Genomic DNA, 27284 nt, shown 5'->3' on the forward strand with positions numbered 1-27284 from the left:
GGAGCTCCCTAAGGGCAGGGGCTGGTGTGGCCTTGCTTTGTCCCCCCCGGGGCTTAGCCCAGTTCCTGGCATATGATACGTGCCTAATCCCAATGCTTGTGGAATGGGCTCATCACTTAGCTTAGGTCCTGACGGGATCTCCAAGTCTCTCCCTTCTCAGCCCCTTCCTGAGCAGAATTCAGGGGGATGAGCAAAGCAGAGTCCAGGTACCCCAAGGTCCAAGGTAACAAGGGCATGTGCTGCTGAAGGGAGAGGAGAAGAGCCTTCCCGTCTCACCAGGGGGATGATGAAACTCTGGGTGAGCTCCAGGAGGTGCCGCCGAACCAGGGCACTCTGCGCCTCAGAAGGACGCTTCCTTTGGATGCCCTGGGGTGGGGGGGGGGGAGGGAGAGAGCGCCAAGGTCACCTTCTTCCTGCTCCCTGGCCACAGTCAAGGGTCAGGGACATTCAGGGCAGAAGGGGACACTCACCTTCAACAGCCTCTTAACGAGTGTTTTGTCCTTGTGCAGGTAGGTTTTGTAGGCCGTGTAGAGCCCTGAGGAGAGTAAAAGCACTCAATGCTTCATTGCCCAGGCCATCCTCACCCCCTTATCGAGGCCAAGTCCAGAGATGTGGCTGCTGGGTGGGTTCTTGTCCCTCCACACCTGGTCCTGGTCCCCGTCCCTGAGCTCACGATATCCTATGACCCTCAATGCCTCTTTCTCCTCACCTGGCTTGGTGTCCAGGGTCTTCAGCTTGGTGAGTTTCTTCATCTTGACTTGTTTGGGGAGGTCCCCTGTAGAAATATGCTCACTGCACCATGTCTGGAAGGGAGGGCCCAGCTTCCTTGGCCGTCCCAAACATCTGTTCTCACATCTATGGAGCTCACAGTCACCCAGCCTTGACACCCCCCTCCCCCCAATGACATGGGACAGATTGCCCTGGGGTGGCCAGGTCCCAGGAAGCTGTTCTGTGTCTGAAAAGGCCCAGTTTTGTTAGTCCTCTGGGACTCTTAACAGTCTCCAGAACCATGGAGAGGAAAGCCAGGGAAGGGGCTTGGGGAACCCCCCCCATTCCTCCCCCTTGCCCCAGGGCACATGGGCTCAGGGGAGTGAGATCAACCCTCACTCTTGGCTGAACTTAAGGCAGGCCCTGATAGTTACTGAAGGAGACAATTCCTGGGCAAGGCCCTGCTTGGCAGGCAGGCAGGGGCTGCAAACCTCCCCCTGCTCTGAGCCTTACCTGACATTTTGAGCTCTCCAATCCGGAGGATGTGAGGCCAATGCTGAAGTGTTTTGATAAAGAAAGGATTTGTGACTCCCAGGACAACATTGGGTCTAGAGAAAGAGAGAAGAGACGGAGGAATAGAGAAAGGAAAGGAGGGAAGAGGCAGAGGCAGAGAAAAGGCTGAAGAGAAAGGAGGGACTGTATAAGCATCCGACCACCTAGTGCCATCCTGGGGGCCGAGCAAGTGAAGGGCTGAGTGGGGGCACTCACGGGGCCTGGGTCCGGGTGGTGTACTCCTTGAACTCGCTGTCATGGATAGTGAAGTAGGGCCGATAATCACCACAGAACTTGAGAGGGCTCAGACAGCTGCAGCAACAAAGCAGGCATGAAGAGGCCCGGAAGGCCCAGATCCCAGCACCTAGAGCTCCGGAACTTTGGGGAAGCCAGAGCCTGGACTCTGAACCTAACTTTTCTTGGCTCCTGTCCTGTCGGGACTTCTGTGGCTGGGCCAGGATGAGGTCTAGAGGGGCTTTTCCTGATTGTGCCAGCCTCTACTGCACATAATGGGCTAACAGGTAGAAGCCTGGCACTCAACAGGAGGCAGGTGAGTTGGGTCAGCCCAGGCTGGGCCACTTGAACAAGGAGGGCAGTCTCAGGAAGAAGGCAGCTAAGGAATTGTGTCCCAGAGTGAGGGCTTGGCCCAAATCAGACTCAGGGTTCCCAGGGGAAGGACCCCAGAGGTAGTTGGGTTCAAACCCCTGAGTGCACCCTGTGCTTGACAATCTCCTGGGAGACAGCAAGAATTCCCAGACCCACAGAGCTGGAAGGTCACCTGGAGACTTGGGCCCTGTGAGGGCGAGGGAGCAGGCTTGGCTGAGGTCCAAGGCCTGCTCTCCTGGCTCTTCCTGGCCACCAGCATTTCTCTGTGCAGGTGCCCCTATAATAGTGAGGAGGACCCACGGTGCTTATGGGGCTAACGAGGAGCTCTAAGCTCTTTCCCCCATGTTTCATTTGATCCTTATAACTTCCCTCTCTGGGATGTGGCAGAGGTGCTATCATTCACTCCGTTTTAGAGATGAGGACACTGAACTCAGAATGGTTGGAGGAAAGTGGTCTCACAGGCTGCCCCTGAGAACACCGGGCAAGCAAAGGAGGGGGATGGCTGGAGGGCAGTCCTGATGTCTGGATGACAGAGATGCCACCCCTGGGGTGAGTGCTGGCAAAGGGGCAGAGCCCGGGAACCCAAATTCTCAGGTGTTACCTTGTCAGGGCCAAAACCATTTCTGAAGAGATGGTTGGAGATGGTGCCATGACCACAAGGGGCTCCCCCAAGAGCATCAGCTCCCACAGCAACTGGATGTGAATCAGCACAGGCTGGAAACACCTGTCAGTGACAGAGGAGGGTAGAGTAGAGTAGTCCCAGATAGAAGGGAAGGTGCTGACCACGTGAAACTTAGGATGCAGCTCCTAGCTCCACTCCTGACAAACTGGCCTTCCTCTAAAATGGACTTTCTCTTTTTCTCTAAGTCAGGACAATGGGAATCAGAAATGCCATCACCACCACTGTCACAGCACCTCTGATGGGCACTCGGGGTCATAGAGAGCCAAGCTGAATGTGGGTGCCTCACTATTCGATAGGAAGCAGGCACTCCTTCGATTTCAGTTAACGATTTAATGTATATGGCTTCCATCGTAATCCTGGGTTTTTTTATTTTCAGCTTTTACAAATATGCTTCTCTTCTGGAGTGGGAGGGTTTTTTCAGACTGACTAGTTGAAGGTTCCAGGACACCAAACATGAAGAAGCCTCAACTTCCCTCCATGGAGTTCTTGCTTGAGACTTGCCTCCTAGGGAGACCGGCCATCCCGAGGTCTGAAGCTTTTTGCTGGCCTGGCTCCTTGGGGTGGGGACTATATTTGTGTCCTCACAGGCAGGCAGGTCTGAGTGCTACCTGGAGTTCCTGTCGACCCCTTAGGACCACTGCCACTCCCAGTGTGGCCATGCTGAGGCTTGGCTTAGCCTGAAGGATAAATCTGGGGCAGGAATGACTTGATTGGTCCTCTCCCCCACCCCTTTGCCTACTCCCCCAAGAAGCAAGAAGACAGCAGGACACAATCAAATCTTCTTTCTTTCCTAAAAACCAAGACCTTCCCGGACTCAAAACTGGCAGAGGAAAGACCACAACAAAATGGAACAACAGCAATGGCCAAGCCTTCGTACTCTCTACTGCCTGCAGTGCTGGGGGAAGCCCTGGTGTGTGCAATTGGGAAGAAATGGAGAGAGCTGTCTGCCTCCTCTCTGAGGAGGCCTAGAGGCTGCAGGTACTGAGGGCTTGGGTGAGAGGTCAGGCAGGGGACAGTTAATATCAGCGTCTGAACTGTCTGAGCTTGGTTCTTGTCCCAAGTTGCCATCTGCTAAGTCCCTAGGCCAGAATGGTCTGCTGACAGCCCCTTAACACGCAGAGCCCCCCTGGTCTTCCTTTCTCATATCAATACAGCTAGGCTTAAAATAGTGCCTAGAGCATGACACCCGGATTTAGGATTTCCCAGAAAACGTGTCCCTGCAAAAGGGAAAAGAAAGGTGACTAAGGAGAGGGGAAGGTGGTGGGTGTGGCCAATAGGTACTACCCAGAAAGGTCACTGTCCCTTCAAATCTTATACAATCTTGATGGCCCAGGGCAAGTCCTGCTTCCTGGAACCCCTCTCCTGGACCATATAGCTCAGTGTCCACATCCCTCAGAGGCTTCTTGCTAGCTGACCTTTTTCCCACCAAGGTTACTAATGACCGTCTCCTCTTTGCCAAATCCAAGAAAGGCCCCTCCATCTTCTGCCTTTGCTCCCTCTGCACCTCAGATACCACAGGCCAACTTAAGCTGCACGACCCTTCCCTTTCTTGGCCTGTCCTCCTGCTCATCTAATAACTATAATATTGTTTTTGTTTTATGGATGCTTTTGTTTTTAACAGCATATTTATTAAGCCCCTGCCATATGCTCCTTCCTTTGAACTAAAGATTTTGTTAAAAAAAGTTCAATGAAAGGGAGACAGCTAAGTGGCTCAGGGAATTAATAGCCAGGCCCAGAGATGGGATGTCCTGGGTTCAAATCTGGTTTCAAACACTTCCTAACTCTATGACCATGGGCAAGTCACTTAATCCCGATTGGCTAACTCTTACCACTGTTCTGTCTTGGAACCAATTCATGGTATTGATTCTAAGATGGAAGGAAAAGGTTTTTTAAAAAGCTCAACAAAAGCAATTGACAGAGGTTGCTTTTGAAAGCCTATAGAACATCCTCTACCCATCGAGCCCAGTCCCTTACTCCTCCATCCATGAAAGGAAGGAGGTGGACTTTCCTATCTCTTCTCCCTGAGTCCTCCCTCTGGTCTCTTCCTTCTTCCTCTGATTCCTAAATGAACACCTTCCCCAAGGACCATGTGCACATTAATTAGATCATCTCCTCCCATGGCTTTGAGGTTCTAGATGCCTTAATAATGGGATCTCACTTGAGGCTCACGACCACTATGAGGGTGGGTGATTTTCTTTTGATCCCAAGTGCCAAGCCTCCAATCCCTGGGACCTATGGGTGGAAGGGACCTCTCTGAGGTCTGACCAATATCTGACCAAGAATCCCCTCTACATCAAACCCGACAAGTGGACATCCCAACCCTGTGTGAAGAACGCCTTGCAAGCAGGAAAAGAAACTCGTCATTCCTGGAGGCTGCTGTCCACGCTCTCATCCAGATGGTATTGACCCTCTTCCAGGTCTTCCCCTTGCTGCCAGTTGTGCCTCTGGGGTCAAACCACAAAGTGAGTCCTTCCTCTCCAGGACCTGAAGCCAGACATCATGTCCCCTGAACGCCCTCTCTTCTTGGCTCCACAAGTGCAGAGAATCTCAGAAGTTAGACCTGAGGGGCCATCCAGTCCAATCCTACTAGGTGGAGACCTTTGATTAGAGCCCACTGGATTAGGGGTCACTCAGCATCTGCACGAAGAACTCCAGGAAGGCAAAGACAACAGAGAACAGAACAGAGGCAGTTCATTCCACTTCCAAATCACAAATTCTCGGGATATTTCTCCTGATGTCCAGCTGCCATCAATCAGTCTCGTCACATTCCCTTTGTGTAGAACCTTTTGAAAGTCTATCCATCAGGTTAGCATTCTGCTCAAGATGAACTCTCTGGCCTTTGGACACTCCTCTTTCCTCACCACCACAATGAAGGCAACAGATCCTCCTGGGCCATGTCCTTGGACATGGACCTGAAGGGACACAGAACAGAGAAACTTTCCTTCTAGAGGGTACCTATCTGAAAATCTTGTGGCCACCAGAAACATCAAAGGCCACGGTGGAGAGGCAAGGGAGTCTCTGGACTGAGTAATTGCTAAAGAGTCATGATACACAGGAACCAGCGGAGTTCTTCCTTTCCTGGTGCTTGAAATCCTGGTGGGTCTTGAAATCCTAAAGACTTCCCCTTATGTACATGTGCGTTACACCTAGGGTGACCCTCTACATACAGAACACAACACGGTGGTCTCTGGTAGAAAGAGAAGCTGAGAAGGAGAGGAGGAGTATCTGCTGTTTATGTGCCCAGGCCCAAGTTAATGTGCTTTTGGTCAGGTTAATAAAGGCTGCCTCAATTTAGCAGACTGTGAGTGAATATGGACACCTGGGAACCTAGAGACGCTCAACTTCTGGTCTCTGGGCTACCCTCAAAGGGTGTCCTCTTCCAGGCATCTCCATTCTCTTAAGTCCCTTCTCCTGGATACATCCCAATGTGTCTCACTCTTTCCTAAAATGGAGCAGTGAGACCCTCTTACAGAGTGAAGGTGGCATCTCCTGTAGGAGAGTGCCATCTCAGGATGAGAGGCTAAGGGCACTCTGAGACCAAGCAGAGAGCCTGACAGTTCTTCCTACTGAATATCATCTCCCTGAATCTGGCCCATGGTGTTGGACTTCAGCTCTGCTCTTCAGGGGGTTTGGGGCTTCTCCTATAAAGTGTGGATGGATCATGGCCAAGGACAGAGGTTCTGCCAAAAGACTTCTTCCTGGATGACATGAACCTCTTTATCACTATTTTGTGGATCTGGTTATTTTACCAGTTCTAGAAACAATAATAGTTTTCTCATTGAATTCCAGTCTCTCCATCTCAAGCAAAAACAATCTATTTGGTGGCTGCAGCATCACTTTCATCTGACCCATCCAGTCCAAGATCTCATCAAAGGAAGAATGGCCTGTTCTGTATAAAGCCCAGCTGGCTTACAGTGATCAGTCTCTGTCCCCCCCCTTGCACAGGGCTCCCCAATAATCTCCTCGACAATCAAATACATTCCAGAATTTCATCAGAAAGAGAAGTCAAAGTCATGTATCTAGAGAGTGTTGGCAGGTTTGCCCTTCACCAGTCCTGCCCATATCTTTCAGAGATCACTGGGGTCTAGCAAGGATGCCTTCTGCCAGCTCTCCCAGGACATGTTTCACTTGGTTCTAAGGCCAAGTGAACTCAGTGGGCATGGGAGCCAGATGCTGCTCCATCATCTCACACTGGATGTCTATTCCCTGCTAACAAACTTTGTTCCCCCTTCTCACTGTAGAGACCCTTCTTAAAAGAGAAGAAAGAGGTTCATCATTCCCTCCTGTGACCATCCATCCACTTGTTGGCTGGAAAGAGTGAGCGAGCGAGCTCTTGGGCTTGTCAGAAAACTACCGACCGCTACTCCCTCAACCCCACCCCCAAAACACACACACCTGCACTTGTGACCTTTGCTCTAAAACCAGACCCCTCCTAAGTCATGTCCTACATCCCTGAGTTGGACACTCGAGTCATCAGGGATCTTCCCTCTCCCTCACACCAGTGCCCAGCTTGACCAGTACAACCCTTTCTCCATTCCATCACCCATCATCTCACTTTAGCTCCTCCTAACTTCTTACCTGGACAGTTGTAACAAGACCCCTGGCCAGCAGCTCCCCTTCTCCAGCCCCCTCAATTCACCATTCTAAAACTGCTCTTCCTGGTGCCCAGCTCTCATCAGTGTCTTCTCTGCTCAGACACTGCCCACGGTGCCCTTCTATCTATGAATACAAACACACAGCTTAGCCCAGCCCTACTGGCCCTTTGGGAAGGGCCCAGCCTTCCATCCCACTGCTCTGGTGACGAACTAGAGGCCTTGCCACCTGGCCCACCTCAGAGTTTCCCACTGCTATGCCTCTGCTCATGGCTTTTTCATCATTTGGAAAATGATCTCTCCACCTCCTGCCTACTAGGATCAAATGTCCCCTTCAGGTCCACACTCAACACTGGCCTTTTCCTGAAATGGTCTGTGTTTCCCCAAATTCTGAGCATTCCATGACACTCTGGGGGGGTGCTCTGCACCCCCTCATTAGGCAAGGAGCCCTGAGCCTAGCTCCCTCTGCCCCCACTGCCCAATGTCCCAGCAGGCTCCTGAATGAACACTCTAGCACAGGGGTCGGCAACCTTTTTGGCCGTGACAGCCATAAACGCCACATTTTTTAAAATGTCATTTCGTGAGAGCCGTACAGTGCTCACAGTGCCGCTCCTGTAACAGCGCCTGAAAAAAAATGGACTTCATGGCTCCTGCAGAAAGAGCCAGATCTGGCCCTCAAAAGAGCCATACGTTGCCAACCCCTGCTCTAGCAGTTGGCCTGTTTTCCAAACTCTTACCTGAAAAGATCCAGCTCATTAACACTGGAGAGGACTAACGGGGCAGGCAGCAGGTTCTGGGTGGAAGAAGAAAACCAAGAGTCAATACTGACCCTGGGAGTGAGACCTGACGAAGCATGGCCTGGGGGCAGAGCAGGGCCAAAAGCTCCAGGGGCCACCCATGCTGGTCGAGCAGACGGGGCATGGAGGGCAATGCTTCACCCTGGAGATCTAAGGCCTGGGTACAGTTGGGAAGGAGCTAGCGGATAAGGGTACTCTGGGTGTTAGAGGTAAGTGTGTGCAGTGCATGTGTGTAATGTGTGTACGTGTATGAATGTGTGTGCAGTGTGCATGTGAATGTATAATGTGTGTGCACCCCAGCACCTGAGAAATCGGCAGAGGGCAGGAATGAGGGCACCTGGGGTCTCTTACCTCCTGGTGAAACTGCTTTCCAGGACTTGCCTCTAACTTGTCCACACGAGATGGGATCCGTACCTGCAAGAGTCAGGCCAGGCTCAGCTCTCTGGGGCTCTCTCCAGACTGGGCCCTACTTTGCTCAGCCCTGCTCTGTGGAGGGACAGGCTCCTGCTCTGCCATCCTGGGGCCCTCAGAGGCATGAGCCTTTGCTTACCCCCTTCCAAGCTGCCTCTCTCTTTGGGCCTCTAATTATTGGCTGGTCTCCTCACAGGCTCTGCCTCAATGGGCCTTCCAGGAAGTTTCCCTGGTTGCTGCTGGCTGTGTCCTTAGACTGAGCAGAACCATTTTCCTCTCATCTTTAGCTAGGCTTGTGGACCTCACCTCCCTCAGCCTGAAAGGTGACGTTGGGGGCAGGACCTTGAACTGCATTGGCATAGGGAACTCCCAGTGAGGAAACTCCACCCACCAAACCACCCAGCATTTGCTGGTCACTGGGGAATGGAGAGCCTGAGCTTCCCAGGGCACCAGGACTCAAAGGTCCTTGTGTGGCCACAGACAAGGGACTTGGCCTCAGGTCTTCTGAGCCTGAGGCTAGCCTTTTTGGCTACTGTTTTAACTCAAAACAAACTTGTATTCCTTAAATGTCCCAGAATTGTTCAAAGGAACTTGTATGGTCAAAGCTCCCCAGCCCTGAACTTGCAGATTCATTTTTTGGACCTAAATGTAAAAGCTGTTAGAGATCCCCATTAAATTTCCCGTTTTTAGATTGGATCAACCATTCCTGCTTGGTAAAATCTTTTTGGAATCTAATCTGCTGTGCAGAGTCTTGGATCACAACAACTCCCTCCCCACCCCCCCAAGCTTTGGACCAGCATTATGGACATTACTTAACTTCTGCCTGCCTCAGTTTCCTCATCTGTAAAGTAGGGATTCTAATAGCACTAATTATTAGTGAAGGTTGGCTTTAGGTCTTGCTTCTGACACTTATTAGTTGTGTGACTGTGAGTGAGACCCAGCTTCTCTGGGCCTCCATTTCCTAACTGGGGAAAGGGGCCACCACCTCGCAGGGTTGTAGGAAGGATCAGAAAATCTTAGCGTCTCATCCAAATGTCCCTTGTTATTATTCACAGATCCTTGGGGCACACCACAGAGACCCTCTCACTGTACACCAGAGATACGTGCAGCTCATATCAAACAAAGCAGACTCAACTCGCTAACAAAATCAGTAAGAGCACACCGAGACACAGGTCAGGCTAACAGCTGGTTTTCAACTCAATCCTGGGCTTGCAGAGATGCATCTCCGTTTGAATCTGACATCAGTGCTGGTTCACGGATGGTCCCTCATTAACCAGTTTCTGATCACTTAATGGTCTTGTGACCCAGACCTGTGTGCCACAAGGGCAGTGCCAGGGTGTTTTCCTCCTGTCCTGAGATCTAGCCATGCTACAGCCTCCTCCTCTTCCTGGTCACCCATGAATCCTGGCTCCTGTCCGGCTCCTCATTACCTGCATGACGACTCCCATCACAGGCAGATTCAGAGTCTGTCCTGGCACTGGGGGCGGCCACTGGTCAATCTCGTTGCACACTGCCAACATGTCGAGAAGTTAGGAGAGGGCCCAAGCAACCAAGCTGGCTCTCGTTTGAGGTGGTCTCCCTCCGTGAGAGGGAGACTGTACCAGACACGAGTAGCACCCATGCCAAGGGGGGAGGAAGGGGGCATTTGGAGAACCTGTACTAAACTGTCTGGGACCTAAGAGGGAACAGCGGGCAGAGCTCCAATGGGTAATTTTAGCCATAGGTAATCATGCCTGGCCTGAGCTCTGGCCATGGTGGCAAAGCTCAGTAACTAGGAGGAAAGCCACAACATTGGTCTAACATTTATATTGTGCCATGCCAGGCACAGGAGAAAAGACTTTTTTCAAGAACATGAGCCCAAGGGGGAGCCTGTGGGTCTAGCTTGGAGACAAATTTCACCTTGTGACCCCCCCCTGCATGTGTGCCCTCTTGACCCCTTGCCTGCTATTCAGGCCTGCTCCTACCATCTGTGGGCTCACCTGCTTCCAAACATGGAACCAACTTCTCAAAGTACTCGGGAGCGATAAGGTTCAGCAGTGACTGGAACAAGTTCACATAGGGCAGGCGGGACACTAGCACCAGTGACTGGAAGGGAGTCACAGTGTGGAGGGTTAGTGGGCACGGGTACTTTTTCCTTGATGCCTTCTGTTTTTACATCACTACCCTTTCTGCCACTGAACAAAAAAGTGCCTAGTTCTGCCCGGGCCTACATTCAAGAATAGACATGCTGTTCTGCTTTCGACAGGCAGTTTGGGACAGCAGGCAGAATGCCAGACTTAAAAGTCAAAAAGACCTAGCTGGGTTCAAGCCCTGCTTTAGATGCCTATAATCTGTGGGACTGTGGGCATCCTGCCAGCTCCTGGGCCTCAGTTTCCCTGCTCTGTAATATGAAGGGCTAGCCAGGTCTAGATCTGGAGTCCTGTGATGTAGTGGCTACAGGCCAACATTGTGAACTGGGTCCCCTTGAAGGTCCATCGTGGTGGGGGCCATGTCTGAAATTGGAGATGCTGCTACCTCCATGGCCCTCATGGGGGACAATCATTCAAAGAAAAGGGAGATGGGAATGACTGGAGAAAAAAGGGATAGATGTGTATGTAGTCTGGGTCCTGGCTGGCAGGATCCTTGGCCCCTACTTCTGCACCCTAATTCTCACTACCACAGTCAGCCACAGCCTGCCCCTCCACTTGTGAACAATGGGCACAGGGAAAAGGAGCAAGCCTGGGAGAGGCCACCTTGCCCATCTACCTGCCGCTTCTCCCAGCATCACTTGGCCCAGCCCACTTCTCTTCTCTGCTGCCTCCCCCCAAGCTCCAGGACCTCCCAGGGGCAGACCTTACCTTCTGGAAGTAGCCTCTCTTCACAGCATTGTCCTTCACCTGCCTGAAGTACACGTAGCCAAAGAAGTGGGCAGCCTCTCTCTGGAAAAGATAGGCAGCTGTCAGGAAGTATCCCAGGCCAGTATGGGAGCTGCCAAGACTCAGGCTTGCCCGTTGCCCTGTCTGCCAACCAAAGGGCTCCACTTGGGGAAAGGACCCAGAGATGGGGATTGGGGTTGCCTTCTCCTACACGACCAGACACGGTCTCACTGATCCTCCCACACATCAATGCTAGGGCTCAGGCTTAGAGAGGAGGACCAAAGAAGGCTGAAGGAGAAACAGGTACAGAGGACCTTCCAAGAACACTAGCTAGGGCTAGTTAATGGCTCTGGCCAGAAGACTCCAAAGCACCAAGCAGGCTGGGCTTAGCAGGGAGACCAAGCCATGGCTACTAAAACAGGAAGCTACAGGAGGGCAGGGACCCCCTGCCTTCTTCATCACCTTTGCCTCCACCTTCCACAGGCCTTACACCTTGCAAAGATTTAAGCACTGCCTGAACAAATGTAACTTTGTATTTGCCCTCTTGTTAAAAGTCAGACCAAGCCTGAGGGGGCAGTCAGGATGTGGAGGATTGGGAGGAGGCAGGGAAGGAATGGCTTCCCATCCCCTCAGCAGGGCCAGGGGAAGCTCTCCTTCACAAAAGGCTCGTGGCGTGGGCCAAGCCGACCTGTCCCCAGAGTCCACTTCCCAGAAGGGGTCAGGCCTGTAGCTCCTGTCTGTATGCCTAAGCTGAGCAAGCCTCTCAGCTGGAGGCAAACAGGCCTGAAGAGCCTCTGCCCTCAGCAGGATGGGACAATGCCTAGACTGCAAAGGGGGCAGGGCAGAATGCTAACGCACCAACTCCTTCCTGCCCTGGCCTATGTGAACAAGGGGCTTTGAAGGGCGACTAACGTGAGGTCACTTCTCCACTCTGGGACAGTCCAGCAACAAGCAGGCTTTTGTCTGTGGCTAATGGACCAGCCCCAGCTAATCAACGTCCTTGGACGGATCAGCTTAGAAAGGACATTTGCCTCCTGGAGTCTAGGGGCCAAGTGTGGGATCTGCAGCAGTGGCCAGGGCTCCCCTAAGCAAGGAGACCTGGTGGTTCTGGGGATGTGCCAAGCCTCTCAGAGACCTGCGGGGTCCACCTCCCTGACACCCTCACCCCGTGGGACAGAGGAGGGCCGAGAATGAGCCTCCTGACCCACCTGTGCTTTTGGCAGGAGCCCAGGGAGGGAGGCTAGAATCCACTACCACATTCTGTCTGTGGTCTAGACAGGCCTCAGTTGGGCACTGTGGCTCACTCACCTGCAGTGTCACGGGGGCCCCTTTGTTATAACCATCATCATCATCAATAGAGTGTGGGCTCCTCTGTCCCCCGGACTGACGAAAACGGAAGCTAAACTGGGTATCCCCAAGGCAGCCTGAAAGAAGCAAGGCCCGACCCAGTTACCCAAGCTATGGCTGGCACCCTTGCCCATGTCCTAGTGCTGAGCCTACTCCTCACTGAGTCTCCAGTACCCAGTATCTGTGGAAGCCCCCAAAGATGGCACAGTTCAAGGGTAGCACCAGTCATCCCCAAGCCCCAGAAGGTGGAAGCTCATTGACCGCTCTAAACTCCAGCTGCCCTGGGAAAGAAGAGTCCTGAGCATGGGGCAAACTTGGTTTCAAGCATAGAAAACCAGTGGCCGGCTCCAGACCTTGACCAACTCCATGGTCTCGGCACCTCTTCTGTGCAAAAACTCTGGGATAAGAACAGGACATCCCCTCTGCACCTTTTCAGAAGCCTTGTGTCCTGAGAAGCCCGATAGGGAACTCAAGAAGGGGGTCAAAAGAAGAGGGACAGGTTCACATGACTGTCAGGAATCCGAGCTGTTCCAGTACATTCACGAGGAGAAAGTTCCAAGTGTCCACCCCTGCCTTTCAGCAAAGGAAGCCTCAAAGGCAGCCCTCCTGCCTTCCTGCCTGCTTTCCTTTAGCTGCTCCTTTGGCTCCAGCTGCCACAGGCACTCCCAGATCCCTCTTCACTGGAAACACTCTCAGCAAAAAGAGAACGGACTTGGCCTTGGGCACTCTGAGAATGCTGCGAAAGGGCCCTTGACCACTGCGCTCAACACGGAACACCAAACAGGCTGGTCAAGATGACAGACACTCTCAGGGATTTCTCTCCTGGGAAGTGACTGCTGAGGTGCTTGGGGCAAGGCGAGACTGGAAGCTTTCAAGTCCAGGCTAAAGGTTAGGGCTGTTGGCACTGGCAGCAGAAGAAGGAGCCTTCCTGGAGCTGACCAAGGCCTGATGCCATCCAGGGGGCGGCTTACTGCCTTCCCACCAAGGGGAGGACAAGGGCCTGCCCATCACAGATACCTGGCATAGCATCTGGGCACATGTGTGGTAAAGCCTTTCGAGTCAGAAGCCTCAAGTTCTGACCCTGCCACACACAGACTGAGGCACGTGACCTGTTTCCTTGTCTGTAAAATGGGGAGAACACAGCTACTATCTAGTCTACCTCACAGCATTGTTGCGGGGAAAGCACTTTGTAAAATACATTCTAGTAGACAAAGGTGAAATATTCCTATTCTCATCACAGAGATGAGAGGAGCCATTTTCACTGGGAAACTATGGCCACTTCAGGCCCTTCAAGTCCTTGAAGCCCTCGAATCCATCCTCCAAACTATTACCTTATAAAATAGACAGTGACTTCCCCCATTCTATGGAAGGTAAAGCTGTGTATGGCAAAGAAGCTGGGCCTAGCCCCCTCTGTGCCTGTATCTTCTCCTTCTTCTATACCCTGACCCCTCCTTCAAACATGCTGGGGGGTGGGGGGTGGGAGGGGAGTCACTTACCTGAGTAGGAGTCAGGAAAAGACAAGTAGCAGATGCTGGTTTTCTGTAACAGACAGGAAAACACAATGAAACTCCAAGGTGTAGCTGTCTGAAGGGAGTTCCCAAGAGGAAAGGAGACCTACCTCCTTCTCCGTCAGCCTCGAGTCATAGGGGTACACCAGCTGTAGAAAAAACAAACAGAACCTGTTACAGTACCATCAGCCTATCTCCAGGCTCTCCCAAGGCCGTGGGGAAGGAGGGGATGTGTTCACTGTCCCCCCCTTTGAGAGGGGGGAACATGGTACTCAGCTCCTTTCAAAAACCCCAACGAAGTCCAGGCTTCTCTCGTCCCTCCTTGTCCCCTCAATGAGGGCAGAATTAAACTGACACCAGAGTGGAAAACCAAGATGCCACATCAACACAGATGTTTCCAGGGACAAAGAATTGTAAGGCAGGCAGACTGTAAGGCAGTGCTCTCTCTGGGTTAGCATGCAAGGGAGGGGAATCATCCTCATATTCCAGAGTTGGAGCTTGAGGCACAGAGAGTGGGACTAAAGGGATTAAAAAGAATACTGAAGCCACCAGGCAGCCAGCACAGGCTGAAGAAAAAAGCCTGGGATTCAGGATTCTGAGGACTTCAAAGCTGCAGGAAGGCCTTCTTTTACAGTTAGTTTTTAATGGAAGGAGCAAAGCAGAAAGATAAAAGGGGGGGTGGGGAGCCAGGTCTAGAGACGGGAGATTATGGGTTCAAATCCGGCCTCAAACACTTCCCAGCTATGTGACCCTGGGCAAGTCACTTAACCCCCATTGCCCACCCCTTACCACTCTTCTGCCTTGGAACTGATACATAATATTGATTCCAAGATGGAAGGTAAGAGTTCAAAAAAGGAAAGAAAAGATAAAAGGAACATTTCCCAGCAATGATTTGCTATGGTCTACACAGGTGCTTAAAGTGCAGAGGGGATACTGAGGCCCTAGTTGGAGGAATGTGGATATACTGACTGAAGCAAATTAGTCACATGGGATTATTTTGAAAACTGTCACAAAATCAAAACAACAATGTTGCTTCCAAAATAAAGAGGCGAAGAAGGTGGAAATGTCTGATTCACACACCCCTCATGAAGCCCTAGAGGGCCAAAAGAAAAGCAAAGAGCCTCTGGGCTCTGCCCATAATATCTCTGCACCATGACTTGGGGGCGGCTCCCCCATAGACACATCACCCTTGGTTGCTGGAGAGGGCAATGATCAGCAGACACTGTGATGTCTGCACAAGAACTGGACAGGGAAATGAGAAATAAAGACAGAAGAGAAGGGGAGTGGGTTGGGGCAAGGATAGAGGGAGCCTCCTAATGGGGAAGAGTTGATCAGAAGAGAAAAGGAAGGCCTGGAACGGCACCAGGCCCATTCACCTTAACTGTGAAGGTCTATTTGGTGAAGAGGTTGGGTTCAAGAGACTAAGGTTAAAAAAGAGAGAGAGAGAGAGAGAGAGAGAGAGAGAGAGAGAGAGAGAGACACTAAGGTTAAAAATAAAGAGCACTAATTAAAAACAAGGCATCACTTCCCCCTTTTTTGGCATGAAAAAATTCTACTCTCAATTTTTTTTGTGGCAAAAATGGTGATCCACGCAAAGCATTTTTCAAACCTTAAGTTGTTCTACTGTTCTATTCTAAATAAAAAATGAGGTCTCTTTTATAGTGGTGTTCAGAAAAACTGGTAACATCAACCAGCTTCAAGCTTCCAACTTAGAACTATATCTCAATGTAAGAGTCTAGACACATCTGGAAATATTTAGTATATTAAATATATAGATCCAAGAAGTATCAAATTAGTCTTTTATCAAATGGTGTCAAACTCAAATAGAAATGGATTCCTGTATTGACTCAGAAAAATCACACACGAACAGTTATCTTCATTGCCTTCTATTTTTATTTATTTCACTAAACATTTCCCAATTACATTTTAACCTGGCACCATGGCATTGACAAGGTCTCTAATTTAGTTTTTATTTTTAAATACATTTTTTCTGTCTTCTGTTTCTTACATAATTTATTATTCTCAGTATCATCATTTCCTTCCTTCTCCCTCTTAAAAAGTCATCCTGGATTACAAACAGTACTTAAAAACAAACAAACAAACAAACAAAAACTCAACTCTTACCTTTTATCTTAGAATCAATACTGGGTATTGGTTCCAAGGCGGAAGAGTGGTAAAGGCTAGGCAATGAGAGTTAAGTGACTTGCCCAGAGTCACACAGCTAGGAAGTATCTGAGGCCAGATTTGAACCCAGGACCTCCTGTGCCTAGGCCAGGTTCTCAATCCACTGAGCCACCTTGCTGACCCCAATTATATTTTTAAAAAGACAAAAAGAGAAAAGAGAGGGGAAAAAAGATCAGGACAACTGATAAATACATTGAAAAATTCCAAAAACATGTATGATGTGTGACTCTTGTGGGTTGGAGGTGACTTCTCATCTCTCTTCATTCTGGGTCCAGTCCTGCTGGATTGTAATAATTTTGTTATTTTTTGCTTTTTTGGTGTCACTTCTTTCTACTTCTGTTGTTGTAGTCTTTCAGGAGACTATTTCTTTGGTTCTGCTGACTTTACTCTGCATCAGTTCATATAGACCTTTTCATGCTTCTCTGTATTTCTCATTCTTATCACTTTATATTCCATTACATCCAAGGACCACAATTTACTGAGTCATTCCCCAATCTATGGCCATCTTCTCTGTTTCTCACTTTTTGCTCTCACAAAAGGGGCTGCTGTCAATGTTTTGATGCACCTAGGGATCTTTTTCTTGTCACTAGCTTCCTCGGGGTCCACGCCTAGTAATGGAGTCTCTGGTTCAATGGGTATGGGCACTTTAGTCACTGTATTTGCATAATTCCAAACTGCTTTCAAAAATGGTTGTGCCATTTCACAGCTTCACCAACAATGTCTATTAGTTTGCCTACCTTGCTACAAATCCCTTCCACAGACTGTTGACATTTTCTGGGTACTTTTTTGCCAATCTGCAGGTTATAAGAATCTTGGAATAGTTTTGATTTGCATTTCTTTTAGTATTAGCAATTTGGCTTATTCTTTAATGTAGTTGAAGATGCTTTGCAATTTTCCTATGAGAACTATTAACTTCGTAAGATTTGACAGTGTATCTTTTGGGGGATGACTATTAGTCTTAGGTATATTTATTGCTTACGAATCTTAGATATTAAGCTCTTATCAGAGAAATGTGATATGAAAATCTTTTCCCATTTACCAGCTTCTTCTGTTAGCCTAGATGCACTTATCTTGTCCGTGCAGAATATTTTCAGTTTCAGCTATCTTTTTTTTTTTTTTGCATTTAGCTCTATCTCTTGTTTGTTTAGGAATGGATTTCATACGTATATATGATTTGTTTCTCTTCTCATTTTTTCATCATATAATCTTTAATCTTAATGATGCGTATTCATTTAGAATATACTGTGGTGTCAGGTGTAAGGCATTGGTCTAAACCTAATTTTTGCCAGACTCCATTTTTCCCAGCAGTTTTTTTGTTTGTTTGTTTTTTAAACCCTTGTACTTCGGTGTATTGTCTTATAGATGGAAGATTGGTAAGGGTGGGCAATGGGGGTCAAGTGACTTGCCCAGGGTCACACAGCTGGGAAGTGGCTGAGGCCGGGTTTGAACCTAGGACCTCCTGTCTCTAGGCCTGACTCTCACTCCACTGAGCTACCCAGCTACCCCCTACCAGCAGTTTTTTTTTAATCAAAAAAGCAGTTTTTTCCTGGGTAATTTATGTTTCCAAGTTCTAAAAATATCCCTTGGCAATCAGAATAACATAGCACTGAAAGGATAAACTAACTTTGTTAGTACTATCATATTTATTGCATTGGCATGGCCCAGCCATAAGCACTGGATATTCTTCTAGTGCTTTAATTTAAGGAATCTATGCAAATCTGTTTTTGTGCTTTGGTTGTGGTGCTCCTCTTAAAATAAAACTTAATAAATTTAAAAATGAATCATGCTCTAAACGACCACCCTAGTACAACTATCAATAATATAGAAATGGGTCTTGATCCATGACACATGGCACATTTTCTAAAAAATTACCCCCCCAAAATAAATAATTAAACAAACAAACAAAAACAAATAAAAATGAATCATGCTATCATATCCTGTTTCTCCGTACTGGAGAAATAGAATCCAGAGGGCTGGATTCCAAATCATGACCAGGGTTCAAATCCTGTCCCTAACATTTACTAGTTGTGTGACTCTGGGCAAGTCATTCAACCTCTGAACCTCAGTTTCTTTATCCATAAAATGGGGCCAATAAGAGTACCTACTTGGCAGGATTGTGGTGAGGAACAAAAGAAACAGAATGTGACTGTCAGGTACTTGCTGTGCCTCTCGTTATTGTTAGGACCTGGACAATAACATAGTCTGAAAACCCAGAAAGTAACACTCACTAACTGCGTATTTTGTAGTGGTAGCTGAAAATAAACCAGTTCAGTTCCGTTCCACACAACAAGCACTCCTGAGCCTCGTGGCAGTAGGGCCCAGGAGACATGTGCCCGGATCTCCATCTGCAGAGGACCCAAGTCAGCTCTGTTTAATGATTTCCTGCAGTTCTGTTGAGCTGCACATGACAAGAAGAGGGCAGATGGTGCCAGGAATCCAGGAGGGGCCTTTGGTCAGGGTGTGCCTGGGGCTGGGGCTGGCTCAGCAAGGAGTCCATAGTGTTGGGAGCAGAGGGCACCGAGAAGAGACGGAGAGGGTGGAGGCTGTACTTGTGAGGTCACAAGCCTGAAGAGGCAGGAAGGAAGGAATCTGAAGGAGCACCAGTAGAGGGAGCACTGGGCCTGTAGGCAGGAAGACCCCAGTTCCAATCTGGCCTCAGATTCTTCCCAGTCCTGGGGGAGGGAGGAGTCTTCCCGAGGCCAGGCCCAGGGCTCTACCCACTGCACCACCTTAGCAGAGCCGTGCTTGGGAGGTTTGGGTTTGGGGAAAGATGCTGAGTTTGGCCTTTGAATCGTCTGACTAGAGATGAGGCAGAAGAGAGGAAGCCCAGGACTTAACAAGAATCCTCAAGTCAAGCAACAAAGTAGCTACAGCCTACAAAGCAGGGTAACAAGGTACCAATGCCAAAGGGAATGGAGGGGTGGTGTGGGGAGTCTCTCTTTCATAGGAGTTCAAATCAGAGTTCACTTGCTTGCTCGGTGTTCCTTAGCAAGTCACTTAAACTGTCTGCCACAGTTTCCTCCACTGTAAAATGGGGAAAACAACAGCACTTCCCTTGCAAGCTTTTGAGGATCAAAGGGCCAAGCAATGGGTCTGGCCTATAGTTGGCACCCAATAAATGCCTGTTCCTTCCCCCACCAAATCCCAGGCACGTATGGGTCAGTCTTGCTACAAGGGGAGTAGTGACCCCATTGACTCCCTTCTATTTATGGTACTGGGGAAGGGCAAAGTCTTGCTTCCCCCCCCAAATAATGAACACTGTCCTGACTCTGGATCACTGTGTCTAGCACAGGTTTGTTTGCCTTTTGCAATAGCCTGATTCTACCCGGGCAGACTTGCTTCTTGAATGCATCTTGGTAAGTACAGCAGCCACTTTGCAAACGCTGCCTGCCTGCCCAGCCTTTACTCATCTGCTGCTCACTCTTTTTTTTTTTTTTAAAACCCTTAACTTCTGTGTATTGGCTTCTAGGTGGAAGAGTGGTAAGGGTAGGCAACGGGGGTCAAGTGACTTGCCCAAGGTCACACAGCTGGGAAGTGTCTGAGGCCGGATTTGAACCTAGGACCTCCCGTCTCTAGGCCTGACTCTCAATGCACTGAGCTACCCAGCTGCCCCCTGCTGCTCACTCTTCAAGAGGCTCAGCAAGGTTCAGGAGTGTTCAGGAAGGGCTGGTGCTAACATCCTCTGTGGCTCATCGTGGGGGGAATCAGCACCAGCAGCAGCAGCCCTAACTCTGATCAGTGCAATGACCAGCCATGATTCCAGGACCTGCTGCCCACCTTCTGAGACAGCCAAACAGCCAAACTGCAGAATGGATCGACATTTCCAGTCATGTACGATTGTGACTGTTTTGTTTGACTTTGTTATAAGATTTGTTATTGATGTTTTCAGTTGGGAAAAGTAGGAAAACAAACACTTGATCACTGAAAAAAGTGAAAAAAAGTAGAAGTGGTATAAAAAAAGAAAGAAAATCAAGGAATGGCTCTCTGCTAGGTGCAATCCAGGGATGGAAAAGTCCCTCCTGACCCAAGTCGCTTTGTCTCTTTCCGGGAAGCTCTGAACATCCCCAGAAGCTAGCCTTCATGCCAGTCCACCCAGGCTATCTCTTAGAGAATGTGCTGGTCCTTGACACACTCAAAGACAGAGCTTTGGATGAGCTTTGGCCAGGCACAAGAGAAAGGAACAGTGTGAGCCCTGGCCATTATCAAGTGCTCCAACACCAGCCCAAGAGGCCTCACAGGGGAGTCAGGAGCTTGGGGCTAAGGCCACTTTAACGACTGCTGTTAATATCACTGATTGAGAGCTGGAAGGGACCTCTTCATTTTACAAAAGCTCAGAGATGTAGGCACATCTGCTCAAGGGCACACAGGTAGGAAGAAGCAGTCAGGATGCCCAGACTCCAAATTCTGCCTTTTCTCCCATTCTTATCTCTGAATGAGTAGTTTCTTATTAAATGCTTACAAATCAAGGCCTAGAGATTCAAAGAGCAGTCCCTGCTCTCAAGGACCTCCCATTCTAATGGAAAAGAAAACACCCAAAGGAGGGCATAGCTGCAGGACTACTGAAAGATCCCTCAATCCTTAGGGTTTGGTAGCAAAAACCATACAAATACATTTTTCTTTCATGTAGTTTCCCCTGGACCCAAGAGCCCCAGTGAAGCTTAGGGCCAGGCTGCTCTATTCTTGCTCTTTCCCCTGCTTTAGAAAGGTGCTGTTTACTTCATTCCTCAATGTCTTCTGTTAACTTCTGGGCCAGACTCATATAGCAATCCCGAGTGAACAACCAACACATCCCCAGGATACAGGTGGTCTCTGCAGGTACCCTAGATCTTCTGTGGAGTAGCACCAAGAAACCCCTTACCCTTCAGGAGGGTGTGTGTTCCTGCTCGATCCCAGAGCCTTCTTCCTTTTCAGTCCAGGCTTGGCCCAGATAGGTCCCAGGTCTCTCTTCCCCTCCTTTCTGCTCTATTCTGGCCCCCAATTCCTCAACCCTTCCCAGAGAAAATTTTAAAACCAGAAATATTTCTAATCAATATATGAAGAGTTGAAACTAATTTTGTTGTGGTGAGTTTGGTAAGAGATCCCTTTGCTAGCCCAAATGGATGTGATTCTAAAGAGGCTCAGGTGAAGGGAACAGGAAGGACAGATCAGAGCCAGAAAAAAGCTGGCTCTGTATGTCTTGGGGTTGGGGGAAAGAAACTAGGGTTAGACATTACACAGGGGAAGAACTTGGATGGTTATAGGGTTTAATGAAATTGCAGGAAGGCAGCAAGAGTGCAGGGATCCTAAATGGTCATCAAGGAATGCCTATGCCCTCCTGCCTAAGGTCCTTGGGGCACAGGAAGTCCAGGGCTGTCTACTCAGAGCATCAGCTGCACATCAAGTCCACAAATAACAGTGTTGGAGGGAGGAAAGGTACAAAACAAAAAAAGAGGCAAGTTTGTCCAAAACAAACTGAATTCAACAAATGGACAAATGTTGATTTTTAAGTGCCTGGCCCTCACTATGCTAAGTGCTGGTAACAAAACGACGAAAGACAACCCCATCTGCCCTCAAGGAACATCCTTCCAATAGGGAAGGATGATATGTGAACACCAAGAGGCATGATAAAAAGCAAATGAACCTAGATGGGGATCTGGAGCTAACAGAGACAAATTCAGACAAAGTGCTCTGGACAGCTGTTTGTGGGGTTTTTTTTTTTGTTGTTGTTGTTTTTTTTTTTTTGGTGGTGGTGGAGGCAGTGGGCAGGGAGCTCACTTTCACAGGAGAGAGGCTTCTTAGAAGTAACAGCAAAGGTAAATAAGAGAGATGGATAGGTCTAGGGCACTGAGAGCAATCACTTTTATTGGAACATAGAGGATGTAAAAGAAAACCTTCAGAGTAATTAGGTTGACTTTCTATTTAGAGTAAAATTACCAACTGTACTTTTCAAGGAATCCTCGAATCGTAGAGGGGGCCTATGAAATGCTAGCAATCAGCTTTTAAAATCTAGAAATGAGTTGAATTTTTTAAATTTCAGGATTTCAGGTTTTGAATAACATGTTATCAGTAAATGATATAAAGTAGTAGAATTTACATGTAAACAATCACAGAGAGTTCCTGGGGACCAGAGAGGACTTCCAGAAGGAAGTGGTCCCTGAGGTAAACAAGTCTTGAAGGAAGGCAAGGTTTCAGAGAGGCAGAGATGAGGAGGGAATGTATTCCCTGCACAGGAGACAGCCAGTGTAAATGACATTTGGGTCATACAAAACTACACTTTTCATGTAAAGCCCTCAAAGCCCCTACTTATTGGAACTCCATGACCTTCCCATATGCTCTGTACCACTGATACAAGTTATCCCAGTGTGCAGTCCTATACCTTCCTCATGCCCACCCCCACTGGTCATCCCCAGCTGCTCTCCTTTGACTCTGGGGCATCCTTATCCCATCCCATCTCTCTGTCTCACTCCATGACCACACTGTGATGGCTCAGTCTTCCTCACCCTTCATATTTCCCATCAGGCCACATCAGTACTCTCTGCTCCTGAATCTCCTCACTCTTAGAGATGAATCAATCTTGACTGCCTCAATTAGTGATATGAAAAACCAGAGCTCATGTCCTCCCCAACCCATCTCTGGAAACCTCTACCCTACACTCTTCTCTGATTATCTCTGCCTCTAATGTTGAAAGGACGAGGGTCCAGGCTGAAATTGCTGGTTACCATGATTTACCATGATGACTCAGGAACTATTTTGGAGATGGAAGACTTTATAAATCATCCAACTCCTACCCAAGGAAGAACCTTCAAAAGAACTGTTAAAGTCATCAATCTTCTGATGAAATGCTTCCAGATAGGAAACTCACTACTTGGAAACTCACTTTTTAATTGTTCTTTTTTTCAATGGACTCTTTTTTTCCTCCCTTAAAAGGTCTTACTAATTTAAGTTTAAATCTGTCTCTATGAAATCTTTACCCATTGGTCTTAGATTCTGTCCTCCAGAGCCATACAAGTTCCAGCACTTGGGACATATTAGGCACAAAAGAAATGCTTGATGAATGAAGTTCACTTGCAATTCCGTGTTCTATTCCTTCTAATACAGAAACCATGTCCTCAAGACTTCTCTTTTCCAGGTTCAGCACCTGGACTTCCAAAGACACGAATTTATTTTCATTTACTCCCCAGTTTAAAAGAATTTACTTAAGTTTTGGTAAGGAGCGCTCTTCTACACACCTGGATTCTCAGGATCAATCAGAAAGCATTTTTGTCTAGCTTATCACTAGGGATACAAAGAGGAAAAACAGTTCTTGCCTTCAAGCTCACATTCTGAAACATTATATAAGTAACTAGTTGTGTAAATAAGACACATAAACACAGATGTATATATGCACATGCAGAGAGTGCACAGGAGGGGAGAAGGCACATAGGCTCTCCAAGACCAGAGTTCAGTTAACAAGCATTTATCTGTAAGGTGCAAAGTGGCTCAGTGGATAGAAGGATGATCTGAAATTAGGTAGACCTGAATTCAAATCTGAACACACACTTCTTGTGTGACCCTAGGCAAGTCACTACCTCCCAAGGTTGTGAAGATCAAGGATATTTGTAAAAAGCACTTATTGTGCCTAGCCCAGAGTAGGTACTATATAAACCCTTATACTTCCTCCCTTAACTGAGGTACTAGAAACACAGATACTTGTGCCTCTGTCCTTTAACTGAATTAAATAGTAGAGGCTTCTCAAAGACATCAATTTCTCAGGGGTAAAAGGATAGCTCTGGAGAAGAGGCCAAAAGAAGGCAGGGTCACCTGAGGGAATTCAGAAGATCTGCTAACTTCCCCTCCCGAATGATATGAACATCTCAGTTAATAACAGAATCTCACACTGTTCCTTATTTATTTGTTTTGTCTCAATTAGATTATACAGTTCTCCAGGGCAGAAGCCATCTTTCCTATTTCCCACAATACCTCACTCTTACCCTGAAGCTGGCAATCCTGTCTGACCACAGAAGGGTCACTAACTCTCCATCCTCCTCTAGAGATTCCTCCTGGGATACATTTGTAAAAAGGACCTATGTCAGTGGATCAGGATTGGTGACAAAAAGAGATGATGTCTCTCTGGGAAGTGGGCAAGAGGCAAACTAGACAACCAAGGAGCAATGAGTCATTCTTCAGGAATACTGTTACAAAGAATGAGGACTAAGACCTAGAGACCCAGTTTGCGACAGTCACAATCCGAAGTTGTCATCCTTGACCCTGTAGTTACAACATTTTATGACCTTGAGCAATGATCCATCCTGCCCTCGTTCTCTCTCATTCCGAACCCCACCCCGACCCCATTTCTAAAATAAAGACGGATCTAATACATGCCTTTTGCTACATCTCTGTGCTACCGTGAAGATGGACACAAAGCAAGCCCAGGAAGCACATAACGCCAGATCTAAGGGTTACTTTTAACTAACTAGATACCCGTCCCATCTATGAGTGTCCCGCCCCCGGTAGCCCCACACCCTAAGAGCAAAGGTCCCAATCCTTCAGACGGGACTCAAAGGAGGAGACAGGTCCTCCCGGTATTGCTGGTCAAAAAAACCCTCGGATTCAAGTTGCACCGAGGGCTGCAAGGAGCTCCCAGGCAGCAGGTCCGACTGGCAAAGGCTTTCCTCTAGGGGGACCTAAGAGCATTCTCCCCTTCCAAGACTCATTCTTCTACAGTCTTTCCAGTCATTTCCTAGAGCTTATTAAGCCCTTTCGGAGGGACAGACGCTGAGGCAATAGGCGACAAGGTCAGGGTCCCTGCCCCAGCTCTAGAGCCAAGGCGCCCCCCCACCCCAGCATGCCCTCCCCTCCCTTCCAGGGCCTGGCCTGCCAGCTCCAGGTCCAAGGCCCGTCCGCCCCGATGGCCCCCTTTCCTCCCTATGCCCGCGCCTCCCCCTCCCCCTCACCTCCAGAGCCTGGCCCAGCTCCAAGTCGAAGGCCACCACGCACACACACTCAAGCCAAGAGGAGAAGCGCGCCCAGGGCAGAGGCGGGCGGCGAGGTCGGCAGGTGGCAGTGGGGGTGGAGCCCGGGCTCTCCGAGGGGTCCAGGCCTGGTAGCGGCGGGCGCGGGGCAGCGCCCCACAGCGCATCCATGCCGAGGCTGAGGCCGCCTCCGGCTCCTCCTTCGGGTCTCTCCGAGACCGCCTCAGGCGCCGCCGCGCGGCGTTGCCATAGAGACCGGACCGCGCGCACGGCCCAAGGGCTCACTGCGTCTGCGTCTCGCCGCCCCGCCCCCCCTGGCTCCACCTCCTGCCTGCGCCAAGCATGCGTCAGGAAGCCATAGAGAGCAGCGTTCCTTCTCCTAGAGAGGCAACTTCCGGCCTCAGGCCTGGAGAGACGGGCGCCCAGTACACCGCACTCTCGCCACCCCGCGGTCGGAGGAACGTCCTGCGCGCAAAGCTCTCCTCGGAGGGCCAGCGAGAGCAACCTTCTGCCGGCTAGAGTGTCCCTCGTCTCTGGAGGAAGACACTTCCGGTAACGTCCCGGCTGGGGGGGGGGCACACCTGGGGCGGGGTCAGTCAGTTAGGAGCTGAATGGGGCGCTGGTGCTTGAGGGGGAGGGTGGTATGTGGGGACAAAAGCGGGGGTGGTCCGTGAGGCACTAGGGTGAGGTCCGTGATGGGAAGGGAGGAATTGTGAAGGAAAGGGGAGGGGTCAGTGATGGGAGGGGCGGGGTCAGTGTGAGGAGGGGAAGAGCTAGGGAAGGGGTGGGGCCCCATGATGGGGGGGAGAGGCGAGGTCAGGGATGGGGCGGGGCCAGTGGAGGGTGGGGTCAGCGAGGGGAAGAGGAAGGCTTTGGGGAGCGGAGGAGAGAAGAGGTCTGGGCAGAAGATGGGTGGGGCCGTGGAGTTAAGGCTTTACCGGAGGAGGGAAGAGTGTTTGGGGCAGGGCAAGCCTAAAATGGTGGGTAGGCATCCGCGATCCCCGGAAGTGACACTGATGCTGGGTTTTTCTAAAGTAGAAATGAGGTTCACGCAAACACCATTTTCCCCATCTCCCAAATTATCTCCATGTATCTGCCCTAGACTGCCCCCAGATACCCTGGAGTCTACCATGGAGGCTACTCCCAGCCCCTTGTTTTTTTAACCCTTCCCTTCCATCTTAGAATCAGTACTATGTATTGGCTCCAAGGTAGAAGAGCGGTGAGGGTGGGCAGTGGAGGCGAAATGACTTGCCCAGGGTCACACGGCTAGGAAGTGTCTGAGGTCAGATTGGAACCCAGGACCTCCCATCTCTAGGGCTGGCTCTCCATCCACTGAGCTACCCCGCTGCCCCCAACAGGGCCATTTCTTGATCCATGGAAGACAGAGTACGCTCTAGAACTGCCCAATAGGCCTTGATGAAGCATTTACCAGGGTGCTGCTAAGAGGCAGAGCCCAGGAAATGGCTGGGAGAGCACGTGGCAACAAGCTGATCTTTGAAGGAAGTTAAGGAGGATTCTTGGGGGGCCAACAGAAGCCCGAGACGGGTTGGCATCTATGGGCGAAGCAAGTAGACCGATTGGATTGGGATGGAGAGTGCGTGAATGGGAGTAACGGAGTGAGCGAGTCTGGAAAGGCAGGCGGGAGCCAGTGTGGCGAGGACTTTAAATGCCAGGCGGAGGATCCCCTGGAGTCGGAGCTATAGGAAGTGCTCTGCAGAGGTCCCTGGTTTTAGAGCATCCGGCAGGCAGCCCTGAGGAGGGTGGATCAGAGCGCGGGAGAGCCTGGCGGCCGAGAAGCTGCACGTGCCGTGGCTGTGAAGGGACTATTTGAGGGTTGGGGCCTCTGTGAGAGGAGAAAAGGGGATGGAGGTTCCCTTCAGTGCCGGGGCTGAGAGAGGGCTCTGCTCGCCCTGCAAGCGTCCTTGTTAGAGGTGGGGCTACAACCGCCGGAGAGCCACAGAGGCGGTCCTGGTTGGGGAAGGTGAGATTAGATGGACTGGGGGAGTACAAAAGCCAGAATTCTGTCGCTTTTCTCTTTTCCTCCCACAAGTAATGGGGGGGGGGGAGGGGGTAGCACAACGCATTTCATGCCCCCATTTCAGAGATGGGCGA

At 49.7% G+C, this 27284-nt stretch overlaps 1 protein-coding gene across 1 annotated transcript in view; it reads right to left on the reverse strand.

Moving 5' to 3' along the window:
* The window catches only part of DENND6B (DENN domain containing 6B), a 49102-nt gene that overhangs the window by 4047 nt on the left and 17771 nt on the right, over positions 1–27284 (reverse strand). Inside the window, exons 2-16 of the mRNA XM_044679289.1 lie at positions 25155–25736; positions 14169–14207; positions 14047–14089; positions 12512–12627; positions 11186–11266; positions 10328–10433; positions 9779–9858; positions 8289–8351; positions 7878–7933; positions 2468–2590; positions 1477–1572; positions 1222–1316; positions 710–775; positions 471–535; positions 277–366 (exon numbers count right to left, since the gene is read on the reverse strand). Of these exons, the coding sequence (XP_044535224.1) occupies positions 277–366; positions 471–535; positions 710–775; positions 1222–1316; positions 1477–1572; positions 2468–2590; positions 7878–7933; positions 8289–8351; positions 9779–9858; positions 10328–10433; positions 11186–11266; positions 12512–12627; positions 14047–14089; positions 14169–14207; positions 25155–25736 (1701 nt within the window). The remainder of the gene's footprint in view (positions 1–276; positions 367–470; positions 536–709; positions 776–1221; positions 1317–1476; positions 1573–2467; positions 2591–7877; positions 7934–8288; positions 8352–9778; positions 9859–10327; positions 10434–11185; positions 11267–12511; positions 12628–14046; positions 14090–14168; positions 14208–25154; positions 25737–27284) is intronic.

This window comes from Gracilinanus agilis, chromosome 5 (assembly GCF_016433145.1).
Source record: "Gracilinanus agilis isolate LMUSP501 chromosome 5, AgileGrace, whole genome shotgun sequence".
In the NCBI taxonomy this organism is placed as follows: Eukaryota; Metazoa; Chordata; class Mammalia; order Didelphimorphia; family Didelphidae; genus Gracilinanus; species Gracilinanus agilis.